At 40.4% G+C, this 14170-nt stretch overlaps 1 protein-coding gene across 1 annotated transcript; it reads right to left on the bottom strand.

Annotated features, from left to right (window-relative positions):
• Positions 1-345: 345 nt before the first annotated feature.
• On the bottom strand, positions 346-13482 carry chs1 (chitin synthase 1). Its single transcript, XM_018749311.1, has 18 exons — positions 13436-13482; positions 12052-12187; positions 10282-10467; positions 8555-9615; positions 8045-8140; positions 7782-7946; positions 7426-7573; positions 7216-7281; positions 6846-7080; positions 6413-6613; positions 5633-5917; positions 4864-5043; positions 4212-4752; positions 2700-2794; positions 2236-2579; positions 1875-1985; positions 702-1174; positions 346-598 (listed from the first exon to the last, which is right to left on the bottom strand). Exons 1-17 carry the CDS (start codon positions 13480-13482, stop codon positions 881-883), a joined length of 4191 nt encoding a protein of 1396 aa, XP_018604827.1. The 3' UTR covers positions 346-598; positions 702-880.
• Between the last annotated feature and the right edge of the window lie 688 nt (positions 13483-14170).

Here is a 14170-nt window from a genome sequence, read left to right as displayed (position 1 = left end):
ATCTCTCAACCCGAAAATGCCATGCTAGCTAGTACAGTTTAATAACACTGGTCTTCAATATCATGAAGCTACCTCTGTGATATTTCTAAAATTATAGTGAATTTATTTATATATATAGTAGATCACATATTTAACAGAAAATAATACATTTGCAAAAAATAAAGGAAAGATACATTTCTCGGGGGGGGGGGAGTGTACCCACAATGATTTTCTTTAAAGTACAGTATCTTCCTGGCTTTAAAAAAAAAAAAATTTCCCCATTTTCTGCTCTGCTTTTTTTAAATACTTCAAGATATTTTTTCATAAATATTATTTTAAGACAGTAGTAGACTGGTGTTTAAATATTTAATTTCAATTGAAATTAAATATTTAAACACCAGTCTACTACAAACTATACATTGAAAAATCTATCCATAATTTGAACTGGGCTACTGACATGTTTGTACTTTGCACCTTTGTGTTGCAACTAGGTGTATAAAGCTGTGATAAACATTTATGTCAGTAACAATAAGGTGAACTGTTAGTCTCACAAGTCGTCACTGGTGATCACAAGGCCGTTGGCAATCTGGTTTTCATACATTAGGCCATCATCATCCTCCTGCACGAATGATAGGAAAATAGATTAACAGTTTGTTAAAAAAAATAACATTTGATCTTATAAAGCTTTTCAGTTTTTCTTTTCATATGGAAAACTTGCTCACATCAGCGTTGACTTTGTATTCTTTTTCTGTGCTTCTGTAGGATACCACATGGATGAGGGTATAAATCCTGTAGAGAAAAATGTGTATGTTAGGTCCATACTAAACTATATATTATAAAGTTTGAAGTACTTAAAAAAGAACTTGGATCACACAGTAAGTGTGCATGTGTCTGTAATTATTCAAAACATGGATAGATTTAGTAAGGTAGAGATGTGCAAAGCTGCTAAAAATAGGGGTCTGAGCACATAAATGCTGTACCTGTGGTAAAGCATGGCTAAGAACTGCACCAGCAGCAACACAGCAAATGACAGGAGGAACATCAGGCTCAGGGGCTCCACCTTCATGGTGTCATCAGACTTGGTTCCGTTGGGAAAGTATTTGGGAATGTGGATGCTGATAGTGTCACCGATTACTTGGAGGAAGAAAGTGGCCACAACCCATAGGACATTTAGGATAAAGTAAAAAAAGACGGCCTGCAACAAGAGCACAGGTTGTTAGTGTATACTTTTAATGTTCCCATTAAGGGTATTCTGGGTAGTGTAGAGTAGGGCAAATACAGCACAAGCGTGAAACAGCAAACACATTCTGACCTAAGGTAAGGAAAAGAGACAAAGGTTTATATTTCGTGTTAGAGGGAAAACACCTGAAAATTATTGCAAGCCGTGGAATTTATCATTTCTTTTACGTTCTTGCTCATTATGTTGTTCTCTCCGTAAAGAGTCATGAAATGCAAAGGAGATGCTGAGACACTTGTAGGTCCCCCACAGTTGTACAAGTTTCTCTCTCATGAGACCTGTAGCACATGAGCAATCTCCTCCTTTTTTTGTCTTGGCCTCGAAAAACATTAACTGGGATTATTACTTTTGCAAGACTTCACGTAAGCATCTCAAATACTAAAAGATCCATGAACAAAACTTCTGACCCTTTCCAAAAATGTGTCTGGAGATGAGATCAAGGTCACCAAAACAATTAAGAGTATCCAACTTCATTATCATCACACTGTGTGAGTAATACCGCCCTGATCAGGGAAAATATTGTTGGACTTAATTTGAAGTAAAATTTGGCAGCAACTACAAAATTAAACTGCAATGTTCACATTCGCACAGCTTGACAAGACATGACAAAGCTAAAGGGTTTACAGAGATTTAGCTTTGATTCTAAACTGAACCCTACCTTGTTTCTCAAGGATTTCAGCTCCCTCGTAACTTCTTCCTTATGAGCTTTGTCATCAAGTATAGGTGACAGATATCTTTCTATTAGTTTAAGCCAAAAGTCTTTCTCTTCCTGCACAGGGAAAGTAAACATCAGTTAACATTTTACTGAGTAGATTTCAGAGGCTTAGAGAAATAAAAGATACAAAGGTATGTTTATCATCACAGGAAACATTTAAGGGTGGTGGTATAATAAGTTGTTGATAAAGATAGCTAGACACTTGTATTAATGTAGTGGTTGCAAAAGTCAGTCCGATAGCCCTCCCAACCCCACCCTGTTCCTCGTTGTATTTGTGCATCGCTCGCCGATCAAGGATGCTCACCTCAGTCAGCTTCTCCACCTGTGGGGCGATGAGGGTCTTCTCAATGGCACGCTTCACCCGTTTCTCCAAACGCTCCATGCGGTTGGTCTTAAGGACCCTGCGGGCAGTCTCGTTGAGCGCGTACTGCAGCTCCTCAAGTTGGCTGTCCAGCAGCACATCCTCAGGGCCAACCTTGTCCTTGAGCTCACCATTCACTTCATCCGTCAGCATCTGCACCAGCTCCTCACACAAATCATCCTGGTCCTTGTTCCTCAGGGAATAGCGGACCTGCTCCTGCAGGTTCCTCTTCAGGTTGGCATACGTCAACTTCTTCAGGAACTCCGTTTTGACAGGATTCACCCAGTCTTGGAAAAAAAATTGGAAGACAATACTTAATACATCATTAACACTTTATACCCCATGTAAGTCTTGTGAGAGTATTGGGGTTTTACAGTGTACTTTGTATTTTGTGCTATTACACTCACCACCGTATGGAACAACCTCTTCCTCTTTTTCACCATAATTATAATCATCATAATCCCTTTGGTCCGCTTTTTTATTCACGCTGTCATCACTCTCGCTGAAAAATGTTCCCAAAATGTTAACTTCAGAAATGTTACTTTTATGGGGTTATTTTATGTGACTACATGTATCCCTTGATTTACAAACTGTCTTTATCTGCAATTTTGGGACAACGGCTTTTGGTTTTTAATACCCAATTTTCGATTTACATCATGAAAAATCAGTATCACAAAATTTATCCAAAGCGTGTCCAAGAAGTGTGAGTGAAGCAGAAGTAGAGTACAGATGCTCCCGTACTTACAATGGTTTGACTTACAATCTTTCGACTTTATAATGGTACGATTTGATACGCATTCGGTAGAATCCGTATTGCGTATTTTGAATTTCGATCTGTTCCCACACTTGCTATATACGGTACGATACTCTCTCCCGATGTTGGGCGATGGCAGTGAGCCGCAGCATCCACTCAACCATGATCACAGTCTCTATAGCGATCATTCAAACGAGTGTAAACAACAGCAAGTGTAAACTACCGATACTCTTTTCAAAACATCTTTTTGTCTTTTTGCATCCCATCACGTCTACTAAATGCCCATGTTTGTCTCCTGCTTAAATTTCCCCAGCTGTAGGCTCCGGTAAGTGTTCTGTGCACGTTTAAGGTCAGTTAGGCTAGGCTATGATGTTCGATAGGTGCAGTACTGTATTCGACTTACGATTTTTCCACTTACATTGGGTTTATCGGAACGTAACCCCATCGTTAGTCAAGGAGCATCTACAATTTACTATAGTTGGCACTAGTGTCCTATCAGCTGTTTCCTGTTGGTTTCCTGTATCGTTTTCGTTTTTTTCCATCATGTTTCTGCAGTGGCAGTGCAAGAATGACTGCTAAGTCTCCTCCACCCACCACAACTCGTAATCGACTGTTCTTCTCTTCACTCGGTGAGTACAGTAACAGTTAATTACAGTAAATCGCCGTGTTTATTTTAAATTGTTGTCTGCACTTATTTTTTAACAAATGTTGTTGCTGTTTACTGGATATCAGAAAACACATTTACATTGCAAAGCATATTGCCTAAAAACATACCCATTGATAACATCATTAACTGTTTGCTAATTAGGTAATTGGTTTTAAAGTGTTTTATGCTGAAATCATGGGTTGACAGTTATGCAGGTGTTTTTTTAGGGAAAACTGGGGGAAATTTAGAAAAATTGGTTTGGGGTTTGAAATTTCTGAGTCCACGCCATTTCAGGAAGAGATTAATTTAGTAAATCAAGGGATTGCACTCATTTATCACCATCATACATAACTATGTGTGCCAAACATGCTGTTTCATACCGTGAATATGTTGTGCTGGTTTCTCAGTACATTGATTAAAATATCGTTAAAAACAAATTATGGTATCAATAATTGTTCAAATGTCAGAAAAATAAAATCCCTCTTTTTGTTGTTGAGGTTTATTTGTCTAAAATCCTACCTTGCTTCAGATTCAGAGGTATCTTCATCTTTACGAAGTTGTTCTCTGTCTGGCACCTTGCGTTTGAAGCTGGTCATTTTGTGCTGGGGGGCCTGATGTTGACATTGATCTTCTGCTGGTTGGTGTAGAAGCTGTCTACTTTCCTGATTTTCCAGAGCTTTCAAAGGCACTCCTTTCACATTTGGGTTCACCACATTTTTTATTTGCTGCAGGACTATGTTCTCCGTCTCCTGAGTAACTTGACATTTCATGTCCCAGCAGCAAAGCTTGCAGCTGCGGTCGCACAACACCCCCACCCGTTTTGTCACTGCCTTGTCGTGGTTCGTCTCTCGGGTTCCCCAAGACACGTTATGCATATTGACTAGGGTGTAGATGGTCAGAAGAAGATACCCGCTTGGGATGCAGATGAAGTACATGAGACCGTAGACAATCATGCCAAACTCCTGCGGATGGAGTATGGCAGTGACCAGGTACAGGATGCTCATGGACACCAGGAAGATGCCAGTGGGGGTAATAAAGGTCTGCTGTATAACCATGTCACCTGCGGAAACGATGCCAGTGTTGTTAATAAAATGCCACAAGAAAATAATATGACTACATTAATAAAAGATAATCTATTATTCACAGTGTAGATCCCTTTCACAGCTCTCACCAATGATGGAAAAGAAGGATGCGGTCATCAGGAAAGCATACAAGACGCTCAAGATGGCCGCAATCGAGATCTGGAAGTTTGTTTTGCACGTGAAGCAGATGAGCATGTAAATGACAGGAGGGATGATGGACACTATAATTGCCAGTGTGCCTTCCATTTGGAACACAAACTGGAAAGCACCTGAAAGGAGACCAAACAAAAATCCCACATGTATTTAGAATAATGACTTGGGTCTGTTTCACTGCAATGAAAGTAGACCCTTACTACTACATGGCTACCTTGACTACCTCATAAGGGAAAACCTGAATGTTGAGACACTGATACGCTGGTAGTGTAGTGGTTAGAGCTACTGCCTTTGGACCCAAAGGTTGCAGGATTCATACCCACCTCAAGCTGTAGTACCCTTGAGCAAGGTACCTACCCTAAATTATCCAGCTGTATAAATGGGTAAATAACTGTAACCTGAACATTATAAGCTGCTTTGGAGAAAAGTGTCAGCTAAATGAACAAATGTAAATGATAAGTATCACGAAGAAGACAAGAAAACGGCACCATTATTAGTCTTGTCAAGACAAGCTCTTTCTCATAATGTACTCTGAATCCCATGAACAGTATTTTACAGTTTTATTGCACTGAAAAAACATTATTATACTTTAATTCTTTAAGACATACAGCCTCAATTTATTTTTTTTTATTAATAATAATGTGTGTTTAAAAACCTTTATCATATACACTGGAAGTAATAACTTGGTGGTGCTGAGACACTAACCAGCTATCATCAAACTGACGGAAGCGGGTCCCAGAATGGAGGATCCAACAGTGAAAATCTGATAGGCGATGTATAGCATGGAGATGGAGGAGTTCCTCTGAGCTGTCTCCTTCCCACTATGCAGGAGGTCCAGGGTGTTGGCCAGGGTGGAGGGGCCCCAACGTCGCCTCTGGTTGTAGAACTCTTTGAATTCCTGAGGAGCATTAGTGTAAGCATCTGAGGCAGCATTGTACTCCACCCTCCAGCCCTGTTGGAGCAGCAGCGTGCACAGCCAGCGGTCCTCACCTGGGCACAAGATGGGTTTGAGTTGACACGTATCAGTAAGTCACTCTCAGTCATGTAAAACTCCAAAATAATACTCCCTTCCTAAAATAATTATGTTTCCTATTCCCGAAGTCATTAATCAGTCTATACATCCATTATCAATAACTGCTAGTCTAGTGTAGGGTGGAGTCTGCACTGCACAGGGTATGAGGCAGGGGACACCCTGGAGAGGATGCCAGTTGAAGTGATTAATGAACAAATAATGTAGCTTATTAATAAAAGATGTAATACCCCCCCCAAGAGGCATTTACACTAAGAGAGCAGGCTGCTGGCCAAATAGAAGGGACCCGGTGTTGTGCCCTGAGGTATACCTAAATCGTAATCTTTGGTCAAAATGTACATTTGTACAAATCAATAGGCGGCAAGAGATACAGCAGTATCTGGGCAAAATAAAAACACATAATTGGTTTCGTAGCATGAGCAAGCAACACATAAAACAGACAGATTCTAAGTCACCTTGATCATACTGGACATATTCTGCCGCTCTGGTAGACTTTGTTGTGTATCTCTTCAAGACATTGTCATCCATCAGGGCTGATCCCCGGAATAAACTGAAACATCCAGGACTGCAGAGGACAGACCCAAAGACGTGCTCTGCAGTTTTCTGGAGCCAATGCCCCACGGCATACTCAAATTTCTGGTACCACACCATTGGTCCTGTGGAGATGACACAGTGTCATGTCTGTGTTTTCAGTAAAAAATTACCAGAAATGTCAGTATCTTTCAAAATCCTTTTCATTGAGTAACATTCTTATTCAAATAGACTTCTGGTTTCATTTGTCAATTGAATTTTTAAAAAGTTCTTATACTTCATTCTTTATAATATAGCATTACTGATACAGCTTCACCATACAGTTGTATCTCCATCTCTGTTAGGTCTTTGTTTTACCCATTCCGGTTGGATGAATTCTGCCACATGCTGCACCAACGTTGTTGTACATCCGGAGCCGGTCAACCAACAGGATCACAGCGGAGGGGTGGAAGTCAGTGTCCCCATCCAGTGCAAGGATGTATGTGTTGTCTTCCGAAATGAATCTCCTCTTGCTGTCATTGTCATGGGTTACAACCCCGAAACTTTCACCGTCCAGTGATATGAGACTTGAGCGACAGGGATTGTTCTGCCTCTAGATAGCAAAAAAAAAAATCAGCAAGTTGTAACTTCAAACATTTTACATTTAGATTTATTTATCTTATTTACATTATTGTAAATTTAACTTTATTTTTTCCTCAGTGTCAAAATTTCACAGTTATATACCTACTGTTATTTTTGGAGGATTCTTAGCAAGGTAGCCTTTCCAGCCCAACAAATAGTACATGTACATAATCTGAAAGAAAACATAGCTGTGTTTAAATAATCACCTTTTGCCATATGAAAGTATCATTTATAACCTAATTTTTTCCTTTTCAATTGACAGAAACTTGTTGTTCAGACATTTTGATTACGACAAATTTATTTTAATACTATCTACCTGTGACCATCTCTTTTTGTTCCGGATCAGCTGCTTATCTTTCAGATGAAAGAACAACATATTTCCCTCTGGCATCGTGAACATCAGACGTCCACCATATGGAGTTTCAATAATTGACACGTCATCTGGCTCTTTGTTTGTAAATACTCTGAAAATTGAACAGAATTAATTTTTGTGATTAGCTAGCTGAATGTTTCATCGTTTCAAAGAGAGGTTTTATATTTAACTGGTTATAATCACCGTTAGCAGTATCGAAAAATTACAAAATTACGAAAATGTGTCCAAGACGAAATGTTGGGGATATTTCTACAGAGAACCATTTATACTGCAATCAAAATACTTAAAAACATACTGACCTGTAGACTTCTATGACCACTTGTATGAGATTATTCACATATTCATTGGTTAACCTTTTCTCAGTATCTTTTTCAGTCTGAAATGCATCATCTACAAATATGTGGCATTCAAAATCAAAATCATCTTTGTGTTGTTCTTTAGGATCGCCTCTGTATCGGTCCAGCCTGAAATGAAAAATGAAAGGGAATGATGAGATGTTTTTTTTCTGGCAAAGCCATTTTCATACCGTGCATTTTACCATATTTATGTAATGCCGACTTACCTGAACATTGAGGTGAGGATCTTCAACATTTCATCATAAGTTTCATGCCACATGGTAGCACAAAGGTAGATTACACAGCTTTCAAGCTCATCTTTACTGTAGTAAACAAATAACAAATACCATTTTCAAACAGCAGCAAGTCCATGGATTGTGAGTTACTGTTCCTTGTGTTTTGTATGGTAAGATCAAAATTTGCAAAGCTGCTAATATTTGCTCATGAGGAACAGAATACTGTGAATTCTGCTCCCGTTCCTATTATGCTGTTCAGTTAAACAATTTTTTTTTTTCCCCATCCAAACTGAGTCACTCTTGTATTGAATAAGAGGGCAATTCGCCTTGTATCTGCTTGACTATTACAAAGTGTGCTGTTGATGTCAATATTTGACCCCATAAATAATTTGACAGGATAAATCGGAAGTATACCTGAGTATACTTCAAAGGCTGTGTAACCCATGAAAAATACAATGTTCTTAAGCAATGAGGGCAGTATCAGCCATAACCGTGACTTGCCTGTCCTGGTTCCTTGCTCGGACAACCTTTATCTTAGTGTTGAGTAGCAATGACTGGTCAATGAATGCCGACTCGTACAGCCGGCGCACAAAGAGCTGAGACGTGCGTTCTATCCTCTGGATCTTAATCTTCCAAACGTAGTGCGTAGCAGCCAGGAGGCCCAGCCACATGCAGAGGCCCTCAGTGGCCAGCATAGCGAGTGGCCATGACTCGTAGTAACTGTTGAGTGTTGTCCTGCAGATGCTGTTGGAGATCTCAGCCAGTATGAGCTCTGTGCCATTCCTATTGTTGATGCTTCCCAAGGAAGAGCAGAATGAGGTGAAGTTTGCCGTGGCAACTTCCTCCAGGACTCTGCTGGAGTTCCCAGCCTGCGTGAGGAACAAGGCCACTGCTACGATCAGCACAGCCGGCACGGTGAAACACACAGGGATGGCAAAACTGACCCGCACTGCGTGGATCTTGCAGGCGACCACCCCAAACCAGTGGCAGCCAGCGGATGTGAAGGCTTGGAGGAAAAAGAGTGAGATTCCAAGGTGCAGTGTCTGCGTGGGCACATGTGAGAAGTACGACCAGTCAATGTGAGGCTGCTGAATAAAAGCAAAGTAAATGGCATAAACGACGCCAATGATGGCTATCCTCAAAATGCTAGTGATCATGAAGACAAAGTCTCGGAAACCTTCCAGCTCCGAAAGCATATCCTGAATGCTGTTGCTGGCCTTTAGAGGGTTTTCCCACCAGTTGAGGGAAACCAGCAGAGAGGAGAGAATTCCAACGCCCACGTACACAAAGTTCTCATTCGTCTCCTTTCCCACGTAAGAGCTCGCCCGTACGTAGTAGTCGCTTGCTAAAAGTCCATAACCGGTCAGCACAAGAATCAAGGAGCAGATTGGAAAAATAATTTTCCAGTTCTCTTTTTGTAAGCGGAAAGCAATCTGCAAAACGCTGGACACTATGCACACGCCTCCAGTGATGAAGAGGTTGGTCAGTACGTCGAACTGAGGCATCACAATTAACACAAGCAGGGATGTTCCTAAAGAAACCAAACCCTCAATAAGGCAGATCTGGAAAATGAAACAAAGAAAATTTGGGGTTGTTTATATTCTTATTAATACTTATTAATACAACACAGCATAGCAACATAAATGTATAGAGCGAAGTATGCACTTGCAGTGCTGCTTGAAATAATGTGAACCCTATAGGGATGGTCATTATTCCTGTATAAAATAATAAAACAAATTTGGAAAATCTAAAACTTAAACTTATAAAATGAATAAATGACTATGATTTACACATCTGATCCTACTTACCTACTTGGTTTAATCAATGTAACTTGGATTTCGCTTATTTTTGCACCTGCACTACTTCCATGTTTCTACCACACACATGATTTTTTTCTAAAGCAACATGTGGAACTGATCATTAAACACCTGTTATGTTGGATGAGAAGCACTGCTTCTCATTAAATAACCATTTCATGGTAAAACTAAGGGACGCAAGCGGTTGACATACTGTACTTTCAAACAGCTCTGTATATTCAATTATTTCATAGTTGTGATTTAATTAAAATTAGGATGTCCCTACTGAATATATCTCTTATTAAATAACCTTCCCATGCCGTAACTTACATAACAGACATTATGAAACAGAGTATTTGGTGTTTCTAAAACAAGTACAGATTTTAGTGTCTGCTATTTAATCTCATTTTTATTGTGTGTAAACTGACTCACAATGCCCATAGTTTTCATGTTCGGGGAGACAAAGTTCTTGAAAGCACACTTCCATAAGGACTTGAGGAACATCAACACGTTTGGCATCACCAAGCAGAACACCAACATGAGGAGGTAGAATTGCTGGTCGTGGTTTTTCTCCAGGGACTTGGGACTTGCCATCGCACAAAGAACAAGCAAAGAGCCCTGTGACCAAGAAACAGAACATGTTAACCCCTTGTGTACTGTACAGTTTATATAATTTCATCATAATTAATACTGTACTATACTGTGTGGCTGGTGGTATCATAGTGGTTAGTGCTGCTGCCTTTGGGCACAAAGGTCAGAAGCTCAAATCACATCTCTAGCACTCTTGAGCAAGGTACTTACACTGAGTTACTCCAATAAAAATTACCCAGCTCTATAAATGGATAAATAATTGCAAATGCCTTGATGTCATAAATTGTATCAGAGAAAAGCAACAGTTAAATGAATAAATGTTGCACATGGAACATGTCACAGTGATGATAGTGATCTACAGTGAATCATAAGGCAGCAGATATCAGAAATGACTCTTTCAGACTATCCCTGTGACTATTGTGTAATTTAGTCGAATAGCCTGCTGAGCAGCTGTGATGTTTTTACAGAAGGTCTTACTCAGCCTCTGAAAGTACAAGGATGTTCTGTGAGGGGTTGGTCAAATTATTAGCAGGTTTACTTTGAGCTCTTCTGTCTTCTAGTTGTCTATGTTTACAGGTTCCCATTATGCCATAAATGTCCAAGCTACTGCTCTGTGAACCCTGATGGCCCTTGGTATCCATGGAGAGGGCAAACATGCATCATAACTCAAACAGGAATGGATCGCACAGATTTCTCCTACAAGGAAATATTCCCATGCTTGTGTGAACTTTGATCACTCTTATAATGTCTAACTTTCGGAGGGAAAACAAGCATGTTCTTTATTTTATTTTATCACAGCGGTTAGTCAAATAGTTTTTTATGAAAAGTTACACTTTAAAATTAACAGACTGAAATATGGCCATTCATCTATTGCCATTTCAGCCACATTTCGATTCAGTCCTTGAATTTTGCCTAGTGCTGGAGTGACTGAACTTTTTATTCAGTGCTCAGTTTTCTGCACTTTAAAGCTGCTCGACTTTTCCTTTCTCCACTTTTCCTAGTTTAGGCGATATTTATTCTATATGGCTCTTTGAGTGTCACTTCATGTTGAATTGATCTAGAAGTTATAGGCTGAACAAGGGGGTGCAGTGGTGCAGTGGTGCAGTGGGTTGGACCAGGTCCTGCTCTCCAGTGGGTCTGGGGTTCGAGTCCCGCTTGGGGTGCCTTGCGAGGGACTGGTGTCCCGTCCTGGGTGTGTCCCCTCCCCCTCCGGCCTTATGCCCTGTGTTGCCGGGTAGGCTCCGGTTCCCTGCGACCCCGTATGGGACAGGTGGTTCAGAAAGTGTGTGTGTGTTATAGGCTGAAAGTGTAATAAAAACCCAAAGGCAGCAGGTAGCATAGTGTTAGAATCCCATCTGATGCTCTTGTCAAAATTGCCCAGCTGTATAAATCGGTGAACAGCTGAAAGTAGCTTAACATTGTAAGCTGTTTTGGCGAAATGCCTCCACTAAACAAGTAAGTGTGAAAGCCATATGTCCATCGATTGCTGTCTCGTACTTCGTCGCTCTTTGGACCAGACATGTCCCGGTCAGTATCCTTACTCTTAACACTTACAGTATTTCATCTGACCACATGACTTGCTGATGATGAGCAGTGTGACAGAGTGCTCACCTTGCTGAGGACAGCGCTGACCAGAACCAGTAGGCCTACGATCACCGCCACCAGGTGCTGGGCCAAAATGAAGCATCTTTTCTTCTTCTCCTTCTCCGCTCCGATCGGGTTCAGCTGGAAGGGGTCCCAGGTGTCCCTGCGAACAGACGTGAGTATAGTAGGAAATGCCTTTCATAGTAGCTCATGGATTCATGTTCTATGGCACATTGTGACCTGCAAGCGTCTATAGTTCCAGTCAAGAGCACAACAGTTTCCTGGTTCTCAGACTACCTCATCTCCAAATTATTTTACACTTTTATGCATTGGTAAAGTTTACCTGGCATTTCAGGTAATAATTAAGAGTTATCCTGAGAGCTGTGAGACTGTCATTATTGGCTGCTACAGCCCCTGATTGTTATCCTAAATGTACTGTAACCGAACCAGTGTCCGCTTTGGGTTTCTGCAGAGTATAGAGCACTATTAATGTTCGCTATTAATAATAATTATGTGTCATAGCAATACAGCATAATCCATCACAATAAATACAAACCTCATCACGATATCGTCTGATTAAAAAAGTTAAATCCCCATGTTCAATAGGAGCGTCTGCTATGTGCTCTGGTTCCTGTGTTAAATTTTTGTGCATCAAAGTGAAAGTCATCAGCGATTTTAGTTTTATCAAGCTTCAGTGGTTCAGATTTTAGCTGCTCTCTTCAATAATAACAACATCATCATCATGATCATCTGAAACCGCTTGTCCCATGCGGGGGTCATGGGGAACCGGAGGCTAGCCTGGCAACACAGGGCGTAAGGGTTAGAGGGGGAGGGGACACACCCAGGATGGGACACCAGTCCGTTGCAAGGCATCCCAGGACCCCGTCAAACCCACTGCGCCACTACTAATGTGCCGTAATGTAGTTACATAACTACAGAGAAAACACCAGAGAGAATTTAATTGAGAACTTAATTACGCTCAAAATATTTTTTATTTCCCACTGTTTCCTGGTTTTCTTTCTGCTTGCTCCTTTACTTTCACTTTTATCATACTGTAGTGTCTTTTACAGGCACTTTGTTACAAACCAGAAATTGTTTACTTCTGTGACAATTTCTATAAAATTTGAGTAATCTATATAGATATGCTATGTACTTACATTAACAAAAAACATTTTGACACTGAAAAACTTTTGATGCTGAAAAAACAGAAGCATCCTCTGACTAGGCTACCATGTCATTCTGGTTAAATTTAGGCAGTCAGAGCTGTTAGTTATTTACATTTGCATTTATTCATTTAGCGGACGCTTTTCTCCAAATCAACGTACGTCTCACAGATATATTGGAATATACTGGAATAATTCAAGTGGAATTGCTGTGTGAATAGGAAGAATCTCAGCAGTGGGAGACTAACCTGTGCCTTGACTCCCTTTTCTTTCCTCTCTGCGTCAGTTCCTCCATGACTGGTAACCACAATCGCTATTCCCTCCAACAACAGTCACCCGTGAAGCCAGCCATGGACAAAGGAGGAAGTGAGTTGTCTTCATTTATTTCAATAATGTGCCATTATCAGTTAACCTGGGCCCTCCTACCTTTTACTGTCCCGTACGGTACAAGGATCAGCTCAGAAATGTTATTCTTTAACAGTGACTCCCTTTGTGCACGGGACCATTTCAGTTCTGGCTAACCACCACATGCCAAAACCCATTATTTCTGCAGAAAATGGAATATTCTTGTACTACATCTAAACCTCAAGCCTTGGCTTTGATTAGGTCTTCGAGCTTTATCAGCTTCCCTAACGCTTAATAAAGATTGCTGTTTTATGCAATGTGTTAAATATCAAAAAAAAAATCACATTTTTTCATTCTTTCAGATTAAAATTGTTAGAATGATAGCAGATTATTTGCAAGGACTTTCGTTTGTACTGGTTTTGTGTCGTGGACTTTGGACAGTCTCCTTCCGCCAGGGCAACTCACAGGATCAGCGGTTGTCTGGAGGAAAAATAAATTGCAGCCATTTTCATATAGCTACATACTGTAATCTTTATGCAAGCACTAAAAATTCCTGTATGTTTCTGGGATGAGCTAGGGTGAGGCTGGAGGAAAGAAAATTTCAGTTCCTTCCAGTTACCCCCCCAGTTCATTTAAAA

The sequence above is a fragment of the Scleropages formosus genome, chromosome 4 (assembly GCF_900964775.1).
Source record: "Scleropages formosus chromosome 4, fSclFor1.1, whole genome shotgun sequence".
Lineage (NCBI taxonomy): Eukaryota > Metazoa > Chordata > Actinopteri > Osteoglossiformes > Osteoglossidae > Scleropages > Scleropages formosus.
The sequence above is the reverse complement of the archived record's forward strand: the minus strand, read 5'-3'. Positions and strand labels throughout refer to the sequence as shown.